At 42.1% G+C, this 22,822-nt stretch overlaps 1 protein-coding gene across 12 annotated transcripts in view; it reads right to left on the minus strand.

The window, feature by feature from the left end:
* The window catches only part of LOC123994897 (collagen alpha-1(XII) chain-like), a 91,703-nt gene that overhangs the window by 68,220 nt on the left and 661 nt on the right, over positions 1 to 22,822 (minus strand). For 11 of the 12 annotated variants that reach the window (XM_046297974.1, XM_046297973.1, XM_046297977.1 and 8 more), the window contains exons 2-14: positions 21,514 to 21,627; positions 14,632 to 14,748; positions 14,227 to 14,370; positions 12,862 to 12,921; positions 11,381 to 11,641; positions 11,051 to 11,215; positions 10,309 to 10,482; positions 9,849 to 10,139; positions 9,131 to 9,733; positions 7,253 to 7,531; positions 6,858 to 7,133; positions 5,664 to 5,936; positions 231 to 500 (exon numbers count right to left, since the gene is read on the minus strand). In XM_046297974.1, the coding sequence (XP_046153930.1) occupies positions 231 to 500; positions 5,664 to 5,936; positions 6,858 to 7,133; positions 7,253 to 7,531; positions 9,131 to 9,733; positions 9,849 to 10,139; positions 10,309 to 10,482; positions 11,051 to 11,215; positions 11,381 to 11,641; positions 12,862 to 12,921; positions 14,227 to 14,370; positions 14,632 to 14,748; positions 21,514 to 21,583 (2,983 nt within the window). In that variant the 5' untranslated portion in view covers positions 21,584 to 21,627. The remainder of the gene's footprint in view (positions 1 to 230; positions 501 to 5,663; positions 5,937 to 6,857; positions 7,134 to 7,252; positions 7,532 to 9,130; positions 9,734 to 9,848; positions 10,140 to 10,308; positions 10,483 to 11,050; positions 11,216 to 11,380; positions 11,642 to 12,861; positions 12,922 to 14,226; positions 14,371 to 14,631; positions 14,749 to 21,513; positions 21,628 to 22,822) is intronic. The other variant, XM_046297983.1, reaches the window with a different exon arrangement.

The raw sequence follows: 22,822 nt of genomic DNA on the forward strand, positions 1-22,822 counted from the left end.
ATGCTTCATGGATACATCCAAACCGCCACAACTAGCACCACTTCAGTGACTCATTACTTTGGTAATCCCTAGCAGTGATGAGACTTTGATTGTGTCCCAAATGACACCCTATTCCTTACTTAGTGCACTACTTTGGACCAGGACCATATGGGCCTTGGTCAAAAGTGTTCCACTATATGGGGAATAGGTTGCAGTTTGGGATGCTGAGGATGATGTGTAATAAGTCGTACCATCGGTGGTCTCCTGTCCGGTCAGTGGGTCCCCGTCTCCTCTGCCGTAGGATGCCACGACAGACACCTGGTAGAAGGTCTCAGGTGTCAGACCATCCAGGACAGTGTTGGTGACATCTCCAGGGACCGTCTTCTCCCCTGACTCGTCACTGTACAACGACTTCCAGCGGATCCTGTACATCTTCACGTTTCCAGGGGCAGCCGTCCAAGACGCAGCAAAGCTGGTGTCCGTTACATCGCTGGTGACCAGGTCCCTGGGGGAGCCCAGTTCTGAAACAAACACAAAAGGGAAAAAAAGATCAGATTTCTGGGTGAGGATTTGGGAGAGGATACGGGATGCAATGGTTGGTTAAAGAGAGTCAATGAACGTTCCATCACACTATCCGGATAGGCCCGTATGCACTTCTCAGTAAAGGAAGAGAAAATGCTCAACTCTAAATCATCTTGCATAAACAAGTAAAAAGGGTGCTTAGAACCGTAAACAATATGCACTTTTGCAAACAACATAGAAATGCAGTGCCTTTGACAAATCCCCACAGCCCAGCTGTATCTAAGCATCCATTTTGACTGACTGCATCTGGCCAATGGCACTACTCAAAATGCAAAGCATTGAAACCCGTGTCCAGAGGACAGCATAGTTAAACATCTAGTCACACCTATAAAAGGCAAAAGAGCAGCAGAGATACCACATATCTACCTCGGATGACAAACATGCCTCGCACTCCGACTGGACCTGTGACATATGGGCTGACTTATAGGAGACTCCCAATAAACTAAAGGTCAACAGGGCACATCTGCTTCATATACTGGATGGATGGAGAGAGTGATGGAGGGAGGGAGGACACTGACAGGAGCTATCGGTCTATGCGAGAGCGTGGTCATGATGTGGGTTCTCACCACTGTTCCTAACTGATAAAGCAGACAAGGGAAGCCTGTTTGCCTTCACATATAGATTTGTTTCATTAAACAAGACCAAAACTAATTTCATGTGCACATGGCTCATGTTACTGCAAAAAGACACATGAAGCTTATGCTGCACAGAGCCAGCAGTTTATAGGGACTGAAGACATGACTGGGGTTTGTGAATGGCGGTGACAATCTGCATCGCCAATGTATATGTTACATTGGGCGCATTCGTTTTGCATCACTCTGTGCCACTGCCGGGCGGAGTTTGCTCCTAAGGGCGATAGCTCACCGACCCTGGGAACTGAGCGATGCAAAACAAACTCACCACATCGGTCATGAGTTGAATAGAGGTAAAACATTGCATAGTAGTACAAACTCTGTCTGTTTTTGATAATAATGAAACATGTCTGGTCGAGTGATCTAACTAAACAATGTAACTACAATTTAACAGAGAGTAGCCATTAGACATACAACACTTCACTTTCTGCCAATGGACATATTGGGATTGTAATGGATAGTGCACTGCACAGTCAGCCGATTATAGTGGACCACAGCCAGTATTACTCTCCAGATACAAGATTACATTTTCATGAATCATCAAAACCTGTGTTCGGTTCATAGTGTGGTGGATCCGAGACAGACTCTCTTAATCGTTGCAGGATAGCCCAGAGCAGGACTACTGGTGGATATTTACTGGTAAGACACGTGACCAATCTAAGCATGCCACCACGAGCACATCGAGCAGATTCTGACTTAAACCATTACCTTTTGTCGTTTTCTCATCTTACCACTGAAGCCAAACAAGCTAACCGATAAACGCAAACGTCCGGTGGGGCACCGGATCAACATGTGTCCTCTTTCATATTGAAAAACAAACATATGGAAGTACTGTTATACCTCAGGGGGAAATTTTTTTTTTTTTTTTTTTCCCTGACAAAGAATTGTACAGGGAGAGATGTTAACTTTAAGCATGTGTTTAATTTTATAGATCAACAAGTAAGCTGCGTCTGATTTCAGGAAAAGTCTTTCCAACTGCCACGCCAAAAATAATCTATCAAACATAATATCATCTGAAGCAACCCATTCCAGTCCCGGCTAAAAATCTAATTCCCTTCATTTTGCTGGACATGTACTGCCTCAGTCCACATGGGCAGGCTCTCCGTCTCCACCACAGAGGCACAGCAGCAGCCACTGCCATTGGCTCTCACTTTCAATGTCTGGGAGGGAGTCTGGAGGTTTTCTAAATATCAAGCCACAGGCGGCTCTCGCAGGGAATCTGGCGCTCGGCGGCCCGGCCTGAAACCCACTCAACCCTATTATAAGGCAAAACTGAACAAAACCACAGTAAATTCAACTCGCTTTCTTTTAAACACTACACTTACCATTTCTCTCAAAAACAACGATCCACTATTTTGGCTTGGAATATTTTCTGAATAAACAACCATGTGATTTTACGGCTGCCTGCATAACATTGAATAACAATGTTAAGCCAATCAAATGAGTCAATTGTTGAAACGTAACAGGATATATACACTATGTTTCTATGTTCTATTTCATCTGCGCTCACTGTAGCCTTCCAACACCAGGCGGCATTGATTTTGTTCAGGCCTTTGTCATTCTAAATAGCCTTGACATATCAAGCACGTTGCAATCTCCTCAAGACTCAAGACAAAACTCTATCCAGCGGAGAAATCTGCTGTGCATTTGTATCCAGCACTGATATTAAGCCAAAAGAGTCTAAAAGTTCAGTACCACAGTCAAAACAAGCTGGAGCTTTAATGTTTGAGGTTTGAACCTTGCTTTCATATTCTTTAGACCCTGGTCCAATAGAAGGGAGAGTGCAGGTCCTGAAGTGCAGTCTGCCCACTACATGTTTGTCTTCACGGCATCCCTGAGGATCAGTCAACAGCAACTGGAATCCTTTATAAACTCTGACAAATGCCAGATAGGGGAGGGAGAAAACGTTCTGCTCACTGCGAGGGGGATTCTAAGGTGCTATCTATCCTAAAGGAAGACAACTCTATAGCTACAGAGCCCGAGTCCCAGTAAGAGTAAACCACCTCTTGACTAGGCCTTCAACCTCCTTTATGCTCGTTGTTGATTCAATGTCCATGCCTCGCTTTGGTTCTTTTTGATTCCCGGCAGTCTGGGCTCCTCGTCATCACCACTCCCTGATGAAAGTGGATGGTGAGTGCTCAGTATGGAGGCGGCCAGCGTTTGCACAGCTTTGAAGTATTTTCCCAGGTAACACTTTCCATACGCCTCCTTTGTCTTTAGCATTCATTATCTCACCACTTTCCCTTTTTCATTTGTTTTCTTACAATTATTCTGTCCTCCTCCTCCCACATCGAAATATTAAATTAGCAGGGGGAAAACGTACAGTGTGCTCCGTCGATTTAAAAAGGAATGAAAAGGAATGTGAACTCCAAGTCAGAAGTCATCCTTTTCCCCCAATAGGGACTGGAGCTGTGCTGGAGTGTGTTGCGGGCCAAACTGGGCGCTCCACAGAAACGGCTACCCCCATAGGCAGGCCTAGGGTACGGCCAAAATGGCACCCTACTTCCTATACAGTGCACAAGGGTGCCATTTGGGATGCAGACCGGAGCAGGGCGAGGGTCCACTACCCCTTAAGTGTGTCCAGGCATAGGGCCTGACAAATAATCACAAAATGGACTCCCCTGGTCAAATTTACTCCAAATCCCTACTACCTCACTGGGGCCAAAATTATTGGATTTTGCTCTGTTTATAAGGACTTGCAGCTAGATACTGTACATATTCATCATTAAAGTACGTGCCTTCTACAATATACCACTACAGTTCAGTTTTGTTTTAGGAATTCACACAACATTGTTACAGTGGGAGAAATTGCAACACACCAAATCCAGTAATTCCACTGTTTTCAGTTGGGAATTGAAACATACCATAGGTTCTTCCCAGTGGTTGAGTCCCTAGCCTTCCAGTGGAGCCCAGCACAAAGTGATCAGTGTGTGTCGGCTTGGCGGCGTGAGCGAAAGCAGAGAGTCCCAGATGCTGTGTCAGAAAACTAACTAACTCAGAGACTCTGCGACTCCTCCAAGTCGCTCAGGAGAGAAGAAAGTCTGCCAGCAGGGGGCCCGGGGCCTCCCCAAGTCGCCCCGACATCCATGACAGGCTCAGACACGTTCAAGGACCATGGCCCATTCCCAGTCACACCAAGTCAAGGTCCAGTCAAATATGCACCATTGTGCAAAGCCTGGAGACGGAAGGCTGGCTAACGTCAAGCTCTTGGCATTTTTTTTCATGAATATAAAAGGGAAGGATTTAGTGGAAAAGGCAAAAGGGATGAGATGTTCTCAGATTAAGACTCCTCTTTTGCTCCTTCCTAATGCATTGCATGTGTGACTGTTGCCAAAACAGTCTAATATCGCCTAGTGGTTCTGTCAGCTCTGATGCTACTTCAAAGTCCATTCCATTGAAAATGGGCCACAGTGGCAGGTAAAGAACTAGGTGAGCACCACTGGGTGTGATACAGTAGCTGTGTTATTGTGGCAGCGATCCGGGGCAACCAGCTTGACACCGCCAGCCAAAACACAAGCACACAACATGATCTCCAGCCTCCAGAGGGATGGAGATGAGCTGACTAAAACAGCTATAGGAAAACCAGATGGCTGACTCACTGACGCTGGCTGACTCTCTCTCTCTCACCTCCTCTCTCTCTCTCTCTCTCTCTCTCTCTCTCTCTCTCTCTCTATCTATCTATCTATCTATCTATCTATCTATCTATCTATCTATCTATCTATCTATCTATCTATCTATCTATCCCAATTGGTCCCAGGGATTCGCACAGTGAAAAAGCTGAAATCCGCTACTTCATTCATCTGCTTGCTCTGCCCTTAGATTTAGCCTCACATTGAAGTTGTATACCATGTTATTTTCAGGACAACCAGGGCTACAAGTAGAACACAACATTTGGCATAAACAGTTGCATTCATGAGTTTTATTGACAAATGTCAATGAACAATAAGGTCTGCCAAGCAAAAACGTGATACAAATTTATACGAATACTAAAAGTAGAGGGAAACAAATCTCAGTTGGAAATGAATATCCAGCTAGTCAGTAACAACTATGTGGCATCAGCCATATGTGCTATTTCATAGTTTTGATGTCTTCACTATTATTCTACAATGTAGAAAACAGTCAAAATAAAGAAAAACCCTTGAATGACTAGGTGTTCTAAAACTTTTGACCAGTAGTGTATGTGAGCTTATTACAGTATCATAGACATTATGTCCTCAGATTTCCTATGATCTTCTATGTAGACGAACCCCTTACCTTCTCATGATATTTGTGTGGCTTGTGAACATTATATAGCAAAGCAGAGCGTGTTCGTGAAAGTCACAACTCATCATAGTGGGGTCATAATAGCTTGTAGTTCAAACCGTTCAGACTTTACATACGTTTTTGTGAGAATAACTGTTTTTCGGGATCCGCCCTTGTCTCACAAACACCACTCAAGCTGCACTCCAATGAAACAACTCTCTGCTTTACCTTCCAGTGTGGTTCCTTTCCCCTCCAGAGGGTCTCCTAGGCCAGAGGAGTAGCGTGCGCTGACCGCCAGATCGTACTCCGTGCCAGGCAGCAGGTCCTTCAGAAGGGTATTGGTGTTCCCTCCCTTCACCGATACCTCCTTCTTCTCGCCACCCGCCGACGGACGGAAAATGATACGGTACTGGAGGACGCGGCCCGGTGCCGCCGCCCACGAAAGCCTCATGGTGGACACGGTCTGGTCAAAGACCTGTAGGTCACGAGGAGATCCCAGCGCTGGGAGAGAAGAGGCGGGAAAAGCCACACTGTCAATGGAGGAGCCAATCAAAGTTGAAGTTGTTGTGTGTAGGCTATGGCATATGACAAATTAGCTGAGGTGTCCAGTATAGCCTGATTATAGTCTGTTGTTAGACAAGACAGATTGTAAAGACCACAAGTCTTCATTAATGCAAATCTTAAGTCATATAATTACAGAAACCTTTAGATTTTTGGAAAGGCACGCAGTGGATAGCACAATAAGGGCAACATTGTGAAGAAGATTGAGGTAAAAACACAAATCCATCTCTGAAACAGCTGGGTGGTGAATGCCAAAGAGGCACAGGCTGGGATACTTTCTACCCTTTCAAAGGCTCTGGAAGTAAACAGCTGCCTTATTTAAAGGAGCTGGAACATCCGTGGGCACTAACTGTTCTGAGAGCTGATAATCACTGAGAAGAATGTGGCTGCCGTGGTGAATAAGAGTACATTTCTGTTTATTTCCCCATGCTCCTTTGGCTCCGACGCTGTAAACTACAGCATGACTGGACACACACACAAACACACCTCCGGTATGCATCGAAAAAAATCCCCCCTTAGATTGCAACCCCTTTGTGATGCCTTTCCCCCAAAAATCTAATGACACAGTCATTTTGGGTGGAAAATTAGCTCAGTAGAACACGAAGTTGAAAAAAATGAACACTTTGTCGGAAACAAAAGGCATGTTCCGTTCACACCCCTGGAGGGATGGTATAAGGGAGTAGGATTCCTAGCCTCAGTCCCCAGCATGAAAGGTCTCAAATAGCTTTTCTATAACATAATTGGCTAAGACGTTGCAAGGCAGAGGAGCCCTAGTCTGAGCACAGTGAGGGACTGCGATGTAAAAGCTATACTATTAAGCAAGCGCAGAGATGCCTGTTACATAAGCAGAGATTTAGTCACCTTCTTTGGTGGTGCCATCGATCTTCATCTCAGCACCAGCACCCGACTGGTACTCTGCAGCCACCATCACGCGGTACGTTGTCAAGGGGAAGAGCTCTGGCAGCACGATGGTGGTCTCATCGCCGACGGTGGCTGTCTCTAGTCTTGTGCTGTCACCCCTGACTGGTACGTAGGTTAGACGGTACCGTACCACCGCCCCTGGTGCTGCCGCCCACGACACCCGGAAACTGTCTGTCGTTTCCTCTGAAACCCTCAGGTTACGCACTGGTCCTTGTTCTGCAACAAAGACGGTGGGATTAGAGGTCATAAGGGATTTAGAGGTTATACAAATATAGTAGAACAGAAGTTAAGGCATTGGCATCAAATTCTTTATCTGTTGGTCTGACGGTGCTGACCATCTAGTGTGGTCTCGAATCCATTCAGAGGGAAGCTGTCTCCTTCGGTGTACTGGGCAAAGACATTGACCTCGTAGTGGGTGAGGGGCGTGAGGTGAGGCAGCAGAGTGGTGAGCATGTCCCCAGGCAAGGACATGGACACAAAGTCCCCGTTGACGTCAGCAGCAGGTCTGAACTGGATCAGGTAGGACAGGACATTGAGGGCATCGGTCTCCCAAGTGGCTCTGAAGCTCCTGGCGGCAACCTCAGAGAAAGTTAACAACCTCGGTGGGAGTAAGCCTGGAGGAGATGGTAGATGACTACACGTTAGGTCACAACACTCAGGATGCGTCCCAAAAGGCACCTTATTCCCAGCCTCCCATAGGGCTCTGGTCAAAAGTAGTGCACTGCACTCAATAACACTCAAACATCTCTATTCCATTAGTGTATTGTTTTCTATGTGTACAGTTATTTATGTTGTCATAATAGATAAGGAATATATCATGGGTAATACAGAGCGACTAATATTTGGTATTATATTTCCACATGCAAGTCATCTTACTGCCCTGAGAGGGCAAGAGTTTTTACATGTGTGTAACACATTGCTAAACAGAAGATGATAACTTTGGAAAAGAGTATTGTGACAGATGTAATTGCAAGCATATGTTGTATACAATCTTAGGATTTTCTCTTCTACTTCTCAGGTCATGGACCAACAAGACCAAGGTAGAGTGGAGTCATTTTCAAGAGTTATTCTCTCCGAATTGTCCAAATAGAAGCAGTTGATCAAAACTACATTGATTAATAAAGTATTTTAAAAAATGATTTAAAGAGGTGAACAATTTTTGCCACAATTCATCCAATTCATCAAATTACTCATGTATAGTATTTCAAAACATGGTTATTTGCTCAAAATCAAGAAATCAAAAACGTAAAAAGCGACTAATGTTTCGGATGTAAGTTATACATCGGAAATCTGTGCTCCTTGCTTGCTGCCATATGGCGCTGAATGATACTGTCTGTGCCAGATGTTAGCTTCACACTTTACACACTGTTCGAATCTCATCACAAACAACTTCCGCATTTGAGCTACTTTGCAACTCCTTAGCATGCTAGCTAACCTAACCTTAACACTACCCTTAACCCTTTACCCTAACCCCTAGCCTAGCAAAAAATGGAATTCGTAACATATCATACGTTTTGAAAATTCATAACTTATCATACGAATTGTAATTTGTCACATGGATGATGGCCTTCCACAAATTAATACATACCATACGAAAAGTAACATATCATATTAATTGAAGTGCCCAGGATTTACTTTTACTATGTAATTCAAAGAATGCTAGCATTTATTTTTGTATTGCAACCATACTGTATCTAAGGCACTACCATTAACATCTTAGACTTTGGAAATACTGGGTGCTGGGCCATTATCTCCATTGAGAATATAAGGCATACACAAATGTCCCCCATATTTCTTGTTTGCAAGACATTCTATTTAGCTCAGAAATTCCTTTACTTACTGTAGCCTAGCAGTTTGGTGAGTTGGGCCAGTAACCGAAAGGTCGCTGGTTCAAATCCCAGAGCCAACTAGGTGAAAAGTATGTCGATGTGCACTTGAGCAAGGCACTTAATCCTAACTGGTCCAGGATCGCTGTTAATAATGGCTGATCGCTGGCTTTGACCCCACTCTCCGAGGGGGGTCTCAGGGGGAGCGGGATATGCCAAAAACGAATGTCCAATTCACACATGTACATGTGTGGAATACAACAAATGTAAGCACCCCCCTAATTACTATTATTTGTAACCATTATCTTCACTTGAGTACAGTTGGCCTGGGTTTACTGACTAACACAAATAACTACACCATGCAGATATAGAGAGGGTCCTACTCACTTTTCTTCCTGATGTTGAGGAGCTCCTGCTCAATCCTCAGGCAGATAGCCTGGGTGAGCTCTTTGGAGATCCTCTGGAAGGCGTCAAAGTCCTCCACGGTGTACACATGGGTCTCCACAGGCTCGGTAGCAATGGCTTCCAGTTCAGACCTCACGGCGTCCTTCACGCCCACGGCAAAGATCTCCACGTCTGCTTTCTTAAGCTTGGTGGCCGGGTCCTTGAAGGAGTCGGACGACTTCCCGTCTGTGATGAGGATAGTGACGCGGGGGACGTTTGGTCGCGATCCTCGGTTGGTCAAGAAGATCTTCTCCCTGACATAGGTCATGGCCCGGCCGGTGTTGGTGGAACCGCCACGGTAGGGGAACGTCCGGACGGCGTTGACCACAGCGCTCATGTCGTGGTGGGTGTTCAGGTAGAACTCAGTGTGAGCGTCCCTGCTGTACTGAACCAAGCTGATCTGAATCTTGTCCTGTCCAATGTCAAAGGAGTTCACCAGCACCTCCAGGAAAGCTCTGACTTTAGCGAAGTTGGACAGTCCGATACTGTACGAGCCGTCGACCAGAATGACAACGTCAGCTTGCACGTCTACTCCAAGAGAACATTCTAGAAGAGGACACAAAAAACATCTGTCATGTCGTGACAAAATCAGACACTGAATAACTACAACAATGACTGACATACAGTATGACTTTAAGATATTGTTGTAGAGTATACTCACCAAGGGACACTTTGACCGGCTCAGTCTTCTCCATGGTTATGATGGGCTCACTGGGGGTCAGGCCCTTGAGGGCAAACAGGCTGATCTGGTACTCTGTGTCTGGAGACAGGCCCGTAACCATCACTGAGGTCTGGCTGGCGCCTACGTACAGCTCGTGGCGCTTGCTGCCGGCCATCATGGGGATCAGCTGGAGCTTGTAACCCGAGACATCTCCAAAGGAAATGTCCCATGTCACCCTCATAGACTTGGAGGCCATCTCCATGACTCTGAGGTTTGATGCTGGTTCAATAACTGTAAATGAACAATCACAACAAAGAAATCACGACAGGAATTTGTTCCTCTCCCTAGCTGGAAAAGTTTTGATCCACCCCCATTAATTCTTTCATCTCTAATAATTTCTTCAAAGTTTATCCACGCCAAAACCACTTCCAACATTTGAGTCGTAAAACTGCATTTTTACCTTCCTCTCCGCTGACGAGTGAGTTGAGTTGATCGTCCACCCCCGAGCACACATGGGTAATGAGCTCTTTCTGCACATTTTTGATAAGGTCAAAGTTGAGAATATTATAGACATGGGTCCTGTAGGGGGTTGAAGCCATTTGTTTTAGCTCGTCCTCATCTGCTCCTTTGATCCCTAAATTGGACAAAGAACAAAAAAGTGGTGTAAAATGTATATGGTCTCTTATAAAAAACTGGGGAAAATGTTCCATATCACCATTGTAATTCTGATCTCCCGACAGTTTCAGAAGGTTTACTCATTCATAGTTAAAACCAATAAAGTCCAAACACTCCTTGTTAAAATCAATGGCGGCACATGAAAATTATTCCGAATGTAGGAATTAATTGCGGCATAGTTTCTCAGGTTCTTATTATACTGAATAAAACAAGTGATCTATAAAGATATGAAATGAAGCAAGAGGTCTTTCCTTCTTTTCCACTTTTAAGAACAACCAGCTGGATTCACTACTATGGAATATATACATTTTTCAACAGGCCATGTCATAACTTCAGTTGGAAAGAATGACAACATGGTCCAAATGTGTGAAACACATTTCATACCATTCTAACTTGTAGGTTTCTCAGGATCCTTTACTTTGTGATATGAATACGTCAATTTACTCTCGTGACTATAGAATATATTAGCAGTATCAGTAAGACATAAACAGGGTTAGATGACAGAAAGGTAGCCTGTAGTCACATACCCAAGGTGAAGATCTCCACCCCCATGTTCTTAAGTTTCTTGGCAATGTTCTCCACAGGGTCTTGAGACTTCCCATCTGTGATAATCATGGCCACCTTCGGAAAGCCTTTCCTGGCACCGTTTGCCTCAGTAAACGTGTTTTTCAGCAAATAGTCCATGGCCTCACCTGTAACAAAGTGGCATGACGTCCCTTTTGGTTATAACATTGCTCATTTGATTCACTCTACCAAACTCAGAGAGTTGTTAATGACGAACGATGGCTTTGTCAGTTGGTATTATGTTATGATTGTCTATTGTATAGCCAGGTACTGTACATGGGATGGGTAAGTACCTGTCATGGTGTTGCCACCCTTGTAAGGCAGTGTGTTGATGGCTCTGAGGAGCTCGCCCCATTTCGCGTGCTGGTTGAGGTTAAACTCTGTCTTGGTATCAGTGCTGTACTGGACCACGCCCACCCTGGTCTTGTCCTCCCCAATCTCAAAGGCACCCGCCATGGCGGAGATGAAGTTACGGATGTATTTAAAGTCTCTTCCAGCGCTCCATGAACCATCAACTAGGAACACCAAATCTGTGACGGCACTGAATGAGCACTCTGGGAGAGAAGGAGTGGTAGAGAGAAGGAGAGAAGAAGGAAAATGAAAAAAAAAGTAGCATAGACTGGAAAAAATGGGAGAGGCAAATTATTTGAGCTGAGGAGAAGCATGTCCTGTTTGCGTAGCTTTACAAGTCTCCGATAGCTGTATCATTGACCAAAGAAAACAATGTGAAGAGTGCTGCTAGGCAAATATATACAGTGAACAATGAAAGTAGCCTCCAGGTGCAAACTTTGGTCCAGGCGTTTTAACATTATTGTATGAAGAAAACAAGGAAAACTACCCTCTTAACACTCATATACTAGACAGGAACTATGGAAAATCAATTAATATATCTTATTGGCAAATGCAAATGCTCAGATAGGACCCTAAGGTGACAAAGAAAGAATGCAGTAAAAATGTTGATGTTATAGCCATCCCTTTTGACAGAATACCAAAATCAGCACTGTATTCATCAGGCTCTTCATCAGACTTTTATTTGATGAGCCGGTGGTCATTCACCATCCTCACGAGACCAGATACCGGGTTAGGGATAGTGGCATCAACAGTGCAGTCAAGAATAATCCGATTGATATAAGCCCAGCAGCCACCATCCAGCTCAAATGGTTATATAAACTATTAGGGTGATACTTTGAGATGTAAGCCCTCATAGCGGGTACAGTCTTTGGGAACACTACGAAAGGTGCAGTGAAGGTACAGTGGGTGAATAGGGGGTTACCTGGAGGTTATTTTCCAGGTATGCCTTCTGGATAGAAATAACGTCAGAGAGAGAGGTTTTCCCCAAGCAGCAGTAAGCATGCTGGGGGAGGCCACAGTGCTCTTGTAAAGAGCTGTATCCATAACAGTTTCCACTTTTCTCAACCTGGCTGTGTTCTCTTCCAGGTCCTGCCCCCTGACACAGGTGTTAGTTCCACACCACTGACACCCACACTGAGCATGTGCAAACTCCTTCACTTAGCATGATTGACAGCCTGACTATGACAGGCAGCAACGTTATGATCTATATTTTCGAGAAGAACTGATTTGGCTATACAATGGGGCATTGAATAGAATAATATGTGGAAACTCCCTCTACTGTCCTGTCGACCACACACCAACGGAAGGAGACCAGGCACAATAAGAGAAATTTAAAAAAGACTGTAGCATATGATCAAACTGGAAAATGTTGTTAACTGTGAAGTGTCAGAAAAAGAAAAGGACAATGACTCAATGGACTTACTGACTGAGTCTGTGACCTTTGGTTTCCAGGGACCTCCTAGTGCTGTGCCACTTGAGTGGACTGAAATAAAAGCAATGAGACAAAGAACCATGTGAGTTAAAAAAAACAACGAATAAATAGATTTAACCTTACCCACAACACCTTAATGTGAAAGAGTCAACTAGTAGCATGGGGGGGGGGTATATATTTGATGAGGTCGTCTCTAATAAAATCAAATCCATTAGGGGTCACAACAACCAGGCAGGCGAAGCCAGCTTCCAAATTATAATGGACTGATGCAATTAGTTACGGCAGTTTTCTCTGTAATCTCTAAAGACCCGGACTGGGCTGCTTAGGGCTCTAGCATCAGAACTAAGGACTGGTGCCAAAGAGGCTTCCCCACCAAGCAGTTCATATTACCATTACATCATACTTTAATCACTGTTAGACTTGGGAGAGGGGTTGCCTCTGTGTTAGGGCCATGGATTGTCCTTCCTCTTTCTATACATTTGGAATCATTCACCAGTAGACTAAATCCCCCAAAAAGTTATACAATTGCACCATTGAGAGCATCTTGACTGGCTGCATCACCGCTTGATACGGCAAGTGCTTGGCATCCGACCGCAAGGCACTACAGACGGTAGCGTGTATGGCCCAGTACGTCACTGGTGCCGAGCTCCCTGCCATGCAGGACTTCTATACCAGGCGGTGTCAGAAGAAGGCCCTAAAATTTGTCAAAGACTCCAGCCAACCAAGTCATGGTCTGTTCTCTCTGCGAACGCACGGCAAGTGGCAGCAGAGTGCCACGTCTGGGACCAAAACCTGAACAGTTCATTAAATATCTACCTGGAGTTTCTGCTTTTTACCCCTTACTGACATGTCAATCAATCACCCCAACTACCTTGTATCCCAGTACACTATCATGGTACTGGTACTCCTAGTATATAGGCTGTATATATTCTCGTTATTGTTATACTATTATGTTACTCTTTTCTTTTTATCTATTTGATAATGTTCTTACTTTTAAACTGCATTGTTGGGAAAGGGCTCTTAAGTAAACACTTCACGGTATTGGGACAAATACAATTTGATCTGAAATAAGACGTCGGGGGGGGTGTCCCAAAAGGCACCATATTCCATATAAAATGCACTACTTATGACCAGGTCCCAAAGGGCTCTGGTAAAAAAAAAGAATAGTGCACTACATCGGGAATAGGGTGTCATTTGGGATGCAGACTCTGTGATAAAGGCCATGCAGTAATTCAGTGTCATTCCTCTCTCTAGTCTGAATCAATCACCAGTAGACTAAACAAGTGTCTGTGACCGTAAGTGACTCACTTCATTCATCAGTATAGTCTACATAAGATGTGATAGTAAACGACTCACTTGTGAGCTTTCCTGAGATGGGCAAACTTTCCTCTGACCCAGAGTATGCAATGATTGTTACTTCATAGTCCTTGTCTGTTGTCAGATCTGTGATGGAGGTCTTAGTGGCAGTGGCAGGGAGTGATACATGTTTTGTTGGTTCGTCTATGGAAATAATACAGTTAAGAGTTAAGGGTTAGGGAAATTAACAATTCTGAATCTCAAAATCAAGCAATTAATGCCTTAACAATTTTAGGAGTTCAGTGCATGAAATGTTTAATATGTGGATCCCATAATGAATTGGTGAAAACAGGAAATCTAGGTGTTTTGTCATGTCAATGGCAGTGATTGCTTGCTACACAGGTAATGTTGCAGTAAAGGTAGTGAAGTTGAGAGAGATGGCCTGCAGAAAAACAGACCACCCACCTGTGTCTGAGGCCACTTGTATCTTGAATCCCTCTATCCGTGTTAGTGGGACATTCCATGTCATTTGTACTGTGTTCTCATTTAAAATCTTAAATCTCAAGTCTGAAGGTGGTTCAACTGTGAAAAAAAAGTTGCAAATGTTAACCTCAGCTTTTGCAAAAATAAATGTATTTATGATTAAACATAAGGTGTAGGTAACACGTATCCCAACAATCAACACTTCAAGGTTGAAGTTATCCGATTCATTGTTGGGGCAAACAGCAAGAGGTGACAAAGCAACATAACATTTGAGACGCGAGCAGCCATTTTGGAGAAAAATGACATTCGTTTGAGCTGTCCGACCACAGTCAACAACTCAAGCACATACAATATAGCGAGGAGAATAACAAAGGGTGGCAAAAAAAATATCCACGGGCACAATGACTTTTGTTTACATTGACTAACTAACATTTTGCATGCTGATAAGGTCATGCCTAAACTGAGTCACCTGACAAAAACATATGCCTTTCATAAAACTTGTGGAAATGGATTTTACAATGGAGTCTTCTCATACCTCATATACCATGGTTGTGTAAAGGCCGACATGCAGTCATACATAGCCTTCAGTACATTGTTGCTTTTGATTGACCCCATGTGTATGAATCCCATCCATTGCAAACCTCTTAAAAGAATACACAACGCCATTTAAGACCATTGGGTACATCTTTTCCAACCCCTCTAGCGCTAAGTAGTGAGAATCCACAATGAAAAAAATATATTAGGAAAACACAAATCAAACAGAAAAGCAAAACAAACCATAAATGTGATTGGTCACAGTGAATGGACTGTCTGAAGATCATGCACATGTACATGAAAAGTTGTTTATAACAACTTAAGGAACCGGACAAAAGTTTCCATGTACAAGACGGACCAGAGAACATATTTTAGAAATATTTTAAAATGATATTCATCTATTGGGGGATGGGTTTAAGTAAGTTAGGCTATTAAGAGAAAACAGCATTAACAAGAGTAAAGTATTAAAGGGATGCCTTTGGCAGTGAAGGCCGTTATCTACTTCCCCAGAGTCAGATGAACCCATGGATACCATTTGTATGTCTCCACAGGCAGTTTGAAGGAAGTTGCTAACTAGCATTAGTGCAATTGCTAACTAGCGTTAGCGCAATGACTGTAAGTCCATGGTAACTGCTAGCATGCTAGTAGATACCATAGAGTTCGTCATTGCGCTAACGCTAGTTAGCATTGGCTTGAGAAACTACCTCTAACTTCCTTCATACTGGATGCAGAGACGTAAAAATTGTATCCATGAGTATCCTTTTAAATAGCCTATATAGGAATGACAGAATGTCTAAAGATGTCTAAAATGACAAATACAGTAAATGATAAGTATGTGGTTTAAGATGAATCTGCTTGTTGATTAAATATAACAAGATAGTGTGTCAGTGGATAGTGCAGTGGTGCATAGCAGTGTAAGTATGGGTTTCTAGTCTAAATAAGGGTTTTCTAAATAAAGGGAAGCTGGTGGAGATCAAGAATATCATTATAAAATATTGTTGAAAAGCCATGACTCAGGACAAATTGAATGCAAATTTGCACAGCAAATGACCTGAGCGAAGCTTGTCCAGTACAGGATATCAAAAATGAGAACCACCAACCTGGCAGATCAACTCAAGGGCCATGGTCTGCTCCTTCTCTGTTTCCAAATGGACCCATCAAAACCATACAGTACTACCCACATTTTCTTTGTTACGAAGCTCTTAATTAAAGCACACACACCACAAGCAAGCACAGGCATACGCGCATGTACACACAGTCCACAAAGGCATGCACACGCAAACACACGCAAACACACACACACACACACACAAACCTCAATGATGGGCCAAAAAGTTTTGTTGGAGTTATGACTCTTTCTCTTCGTTTCTGGTTTTTCCAAGTAGTTCAAGATTTGGTCAGTGAGCATCCTGGTCTCAACAAGAAACCTACAAATGTGGGGGGTGGGTGCTACTATGACCTCTGTTTTTGACCTCTAGTTCTGGTCATCAAGCTTCGAGTGTGTAGGCTACAGTCTCCTAAAAAGAGAGGCCTTCTCTTAAAAAATATGGGGTCTATATGATATGCTAACAGAATACTGTAGCCTGATTATAGTCTGATTTAATGAGAAGAAGGCAGTGCTGTAATCTGTAATTTATATGAATGGTCATGGAAGCTTCTGAAGAATGTTTTTTCTCAGTTTTTGGAAAATAATTTTAGACACTCATATTTTGTCTTTCTGTTCCATCAGACAAGAAGGAAAATCAAGCCCCCTTTTTCTCCAAATGAAAGAGGAGACAATTGAGTTCTCGGTTCATTTTTACTTAGTACTGTATTTGCATTTTCACTCTATTACATCCCTTACGGGCAAAATATGTGTTACTTCCTTCACTTAATTGTTTTACCTAGCTCCTTTATCATTACATAGTTCTTGTATTATTTCCTAGTTCCTTTATCATTACCTAGCTCCTTTATCATTATCTAGTTCCTTTATCATTATCTAGTTCCTTTATCATTATGTACTACACTGTCACGACTTCCGTCGAAGTCGGTTCCTCTCCTTGTTCGGGCGGCGTTCAGCGGTCGTCGTCACCGGTCATCGCCGATCCACCATTCATTTTCCATTTGTTTTGTCTTGTTATCCCACACAGCTGGTTTACCTTCCCTCATTACTTGTCATGTATTTAACCCTCTGTTCCCCCCATGTCTGTGTGTGGTATTGTTTATTGTCAGGTTGGTACGCTTCCGGCTGGTGTACGCCGGGTTTTGTTTTGTACCCATCCTTTGTGGCAGCCGGTACTTTGTACTTGGTTGTGTGTACATTGTGCTGCCTCACTTGTTCTTTGGGCATTTGTTTTTGTGACGCGGTTGCGTCCTGTTTTAATAATTGCCTGAGTAGAGTGCTTTGTCAACTCATCTCTGCTCTCCTGCGCCTGACTTCCATGCACCAGCTACACCCACCCACTGATATGTACCTTCCATTATCATTACCTAGCTCCTTTATTATTATCTAGTTCCTTTATCATTATCTACTGTACCTTTCATTATCATTACCTAGCTCCTTTATCATTACCTACCGTAGTTCCTTTATCATTACCTAGCTCCATTATCATTACCTACCGTAGTTCCTTTATCATTACCTAGCTCCTTTATCATTACCTACCGTAGTTCCTTTATCATTACCTAACTCCTTTATCATTACCTACCGTAGTTCCTTTATCATTACCTACCGTAGTTCCTTTATCATTACCTAGCTCCTTTATCATTGCCTAACTCCCTTGTCATGACCTAGCTCCTTTATCATTACCTAACTCCTTTATCATTATCTAGTTCCTTTATTATTATCTACTGTACCTTCCATTATCATTACCTACCGTAGTTCCTTTATCATGACCTAGCTGCTTTATCATTACCTAACTCCATTATCATGACCTAGTTCCTTGATCATTACCTAGTTTTTTAATCATTACCTAGTTCCTATATCATGATAAAGTTATGGTCAGATTTGCCAAATGGAGGGCAAGAGGAGAGCTGTGTAATCGTCTCTGTGTGTGGAGTAAAGGTGGTCTAGAATTGTTTTCCCTCTGGTTGCACTGCTGATAGAAATCAGGTAAAACTGATTTAAGTTTCCCTACATTAAAGTCCCTGGACACTAGGAGCGCCGCCTCAGGATGAGCGTTTTCCTTACAAATAAAATTTGATTTGATTACCCAGCTCCTTTATCATTACCTAGCTTCTTTATCATTACCTAGCTCCTTTATCATTACAAAGCTCTTTTATCATTACCTAGCTACTTTATCATTACCTAGCTCCTTTATCATTTACCTAGCTCCTTTATCATTACCTAGCTTCTTCATCATTACAAAGCTCCTTTATCATTACCTAGCTCCTTTATCATTACCTAGCTCCTTTATCATTACCTAGCTCCTTTATCATTACCTAGTTCCTTTATCATTACCTAGCTCCTTTATCAATATCTACTGTACCTTCCTTTATCATTACCTAGCTCCTTTATCATTATCTACTGTACCTTCCATTATCATTACCTAGTTCCTTTATCATTACCTAGTTCCTTTATTCTTACCTAGTTCCTTTATCGTTACCTAGTTCCTTTATCATTACCAAGCTCCTTAATCATTGCGTAGCGCCTTTATCATTAACTAGTTCTTTTATCATTATCTAGTTACTTTATCATTACCAAGCTTCTTTATCATTACGTGGCGCCTTTATCATTACCTAGCTCCTTTATCATTACCAAGCTCCTTTATCATTGCGTAGCTCCTTTATCATTGCGTAGCTCCTTTATCATTGCATAGCTCCTTTATCATTACGTAGCGCTTTTATCATTACGTAGCCTCTTTATCATTACGTAGCACCTTTATCATTACGTAGCACCTTTATCATTACGTAGCACCTTTATCATTACCAAGCTCCTTTATCATTACCTAGCTCCTTTATCATTACCTAGCTCCTTTATCATTACCTAGTTCCTTTATCATTACCTAGCTCCTTTATCAATATCTGCTGTACCTTCCTTTATCATTACCTAGCTCCTTTATCATTATCTACTGTACCTTCCATTATCATTACCTAGTTCCTTTATCATTACCTACTGTAGCTCTTTATCATGACCTAGCTCCTTTGTCATGACCTAGCTCCTTTATCATGATAAAGTTATGGTCAGATTTGCCAAATGGAGGGCGAGGGAGAGCTTTGTACGCGTCTCTGTGTGTGGAGGTGGTCTAGAATTGGAAAGGTGGTCTAGAATTTTTTCCCCTCTGGTTGCATATTTAACATGCTGATAGAAATTAGGTAAAACTGATTTAAGTTTCCTTACATTAAAATCTCTGGCCACTAGGAGCGCCGCCTCAGGATTAGCGTTTTCTTACAAATAAAATTTGATTTGATTACCTAGCTCCTTTATCATTACCTAGTTACTTTATCATTACCTAGTTCCTTTATCATTACCTAGTTCCTTTATCATTACAAAGCTGCTTTATCATTACCTAGTTCCTTTATCGTTACCTAGTTCCTTTATTCTTACCTAGTTCCTTTATCATTACCAAGCTCCTTTATCATTGCGTAGTGCCTTTATCATTAACTAGTTCTTTTATCATTATCTAGTTACTTTATCATTACCAAGCTTCTTTATCATTACGTGGTGCCTTTATCATTACCTAGCTCCTTTATCATTACCAAGCTCCTTTATCATTGCGTAGCACCTTTATCATTGCGTAGCTCCTTTATCATTACGTAGCGCTTTTATCATTACGTAGCCTCTTTATCATTACGTAGCACCTTTATCATTACGTAGCACCTTTATCATTACGTAGCACCTTTATCATTACCAAGCTCCTTTATCATTACCTAGCGCCTTAATCATTACCTAGTTACTTTATCATTACTTAGTTCCTTTATCATTACAAAGCCTCTTTATCATTACCAAGCCTCTTTATCATTACCTAATTCCTTTATCATTACCTAGTTCCTTTATCATTTCCTAGTTCCTTCATCATTACCTAACTCCATCATTACCTAGCTCCTCTATCATTGCCTACTGTAGCTCCTTTATCATTACCTGGCTCCTTTATCATTACCTGGCTCCTTTATCATTATCTGGCTCCTTTATCATTATCTGGCTCCTTTATCATTACTTTACTTATTTTTTAAACAGATTTCTTCCCTTCACCAGAGAGTTGGGCCTGCTCGAGGAACTAGGTACTGATGACAAAGTCCTATAAAAAAAAAATCAAGCAAGTGCCCCTCCTAGCGCAAGAAAGACTTCACTACAACTATCATGCTGAGGGAGTCGCCCCTTCACTAATTTCCAGACTAGCCTACTACACTATTAGAAGAAAAGGTGCTATCTCGAACCAAAAAGGGTTATTCGGCTGTCCCCATAGGAGAACCCATTGAAGAACCACTTTTGGTTCCAGCTAGAACCCTTTTAGATTCAATGTAGAACCCTTCTACAGAGGGTTCTACATGGAACCCCAAAAAGTCATACCTGGAACCAAAAAAAGGGTTACCCTATGGGAACAGTCGCAAAACCCTTTAGGAACCCTTTTTTTCTAAGAGTGTATTCCACTTTGAACTTTTGAGATAAAAATCAACTTGAACCAGTTTTAGATTTAAAAAAATATAATTGTGCATTCCATAAACTGTACTCAAAAGTTTAAAGTGTGATGTTTGGAAGTATAGAGGGTTGTCACTAATTACCACAGCCACAAAGTCAGAATGGGCTATTGTAAAAATTCATGACAACAAATATTTGCTTTTGGTCTTAATTTAAGGTTAGAGTTGGGCATAAGGTTATCAGTGTGGTTATAGTTAAGGTTAGGTTTCAAACCAGATTTTAAGAATATACATTTTAGAAATAGGCAGGGTTTAGTGAGGAGTACGACTTTGTGGCTGTGGTAACTAGTGACGACTAAGTAAAAGGTTAGCCAACCTACCCTAGGCTACTTGTTTGAGTTGATTCAACCTTTCACAATTAATAGGCAGAGAAAATTGGATCAAAAGACAAATTAAATAGCCAACCTATTCAAACACAACAAAAATACAATAATCCATAGGCCTACCGATAAAATAGGCCTATAGGCAAAGGCCTACATGAGATACAAATACTGTAGACATTTTATTTCAGCAAACATTTATTCATAAAATAAAAATGCATTGGTGAAAGTATTGTAATTTCACCTTGAGGAGTTAAAAAACAGATACAACTAGCTACAGAGATGGGGAGGGGGTGGGGGGCTGCACAATTTTCATTCGGATCAGATGTGTTTAATTAATAGTAGGAACATTGGAGGGGGGAGGGAAGACAGGACAGCGGGTGAGGGGTAACTTTACCTTGAGCCTCGACGGAGGATAGTAGCACTGCAAGGAAGGCAGCCGCTGCCAGAGACAGCCTTATCTTCATTTCGACTCGCTATCTCTCTCTGGCTCAGCAGAACATGAATGAGGCTACAAAAGGCACGGGCAATTACACAAGGATCTCAGCAATGCGCCATCCTTCAACACACAGTCTACCTTTAATGACCACAAGCAAAATTTGACATTTTAGTCATTTAGCAGACGCTCTTATCCAGAGCGACTTACGGTAGCGAGTGTATACATTTTGTTCCTTTTCGCAGATGTCCTATCATCCAATAGCCTACTCTTATACATACAGTGGGTATTATATCATGAGTTTTCACCCCCCCTTGGATTTTTTTTGTTGTGTGACAAAGTGGGTTTGACTTAAATGTAGTTGTGATTTTTTTTGTCATTGATCTAAACAAAATACCCCATAATGTCAAAGTAAACGGAAAATTATACAAATGTTAACAAATTAATAAAGATGTAATAACTAAAATATTGCAAAAGTATTCACCCTTTTTTTAGGCGAGCCTACATTAGTTCAGGAGTAAAATTTGGCTTAGGAAATCACATAAATTACATGGACTCACTCTGGTGAAATAATGTTTCAATCTGCTTGAAAATCTATGATCCCTAAACACTTTGAATGCGCTTGAAGAATTTTGAAAGGAACACTGGGCATATATTGCACTATCCAGGTGTTTAATTTTTAATTCCTTTTTTTAATATTGCATTTTTATTTTCACTTTGACATTATGGATTATTTTGTGTAGATCAATGGGGGAAAAAATCTCAAAAAATACATTTCAATGCCACTTTGTACAGCAACAGATTGTGAAAGAAATCCAAGGTATATGACACTCTGAGTGTGTAGTTAATATAAAAGACAAATGGCAAGACCATTGAAGGTCCAACTGCATTGGCTTAATAAATTAACATATTGTTAAATAGCATCTTAAATAGCATTACAATTATCCTCAAAAACACACAATCAACTTTCAATGCGGTTTAAATGCACAGCTACAAAGGGAAAATAGTCCCTGGTAGGTCTACACTTTTCTATGGGACAAGTGAGCCTGCTGTAGTATCTGATCAAAAAGGCTGTCCCCACTAAATCAAAACGTGCCTTGAGGAATACATTAGAATTGATGGAGATGGAAACGCTGTGCCTCACTAGCAAGACATAAAAACCATAACTTTCACAAACTTGTACAAACCCTATGAAAACACAATGCATAGCATTCCGTGGTCTCCCAACACAAAATCCAAATAAAAGGTTTAAAGGCGCCAGAATGCAGGT

The sequence above is a fragment of the Oncorhynchus gorbuscha genome, linkage group LG14 (assembly GCF_021184085.1).
Source record: "Oncorhynchus gorbuscha isolate QuinsamMale2020 ecotype Even-year linkage group LG14, OgorEven_v1.0, whole genome shotgun sequence".
In the NCBI taxonomy this organism is placed as follows: domain Eukaryota; kingdom Metazoa; phylum Chordata; class Actinopteri; order Salmoniformes; family Salmonidae; genus Oncorhynchus; species Oncorhynchus gorbuscha.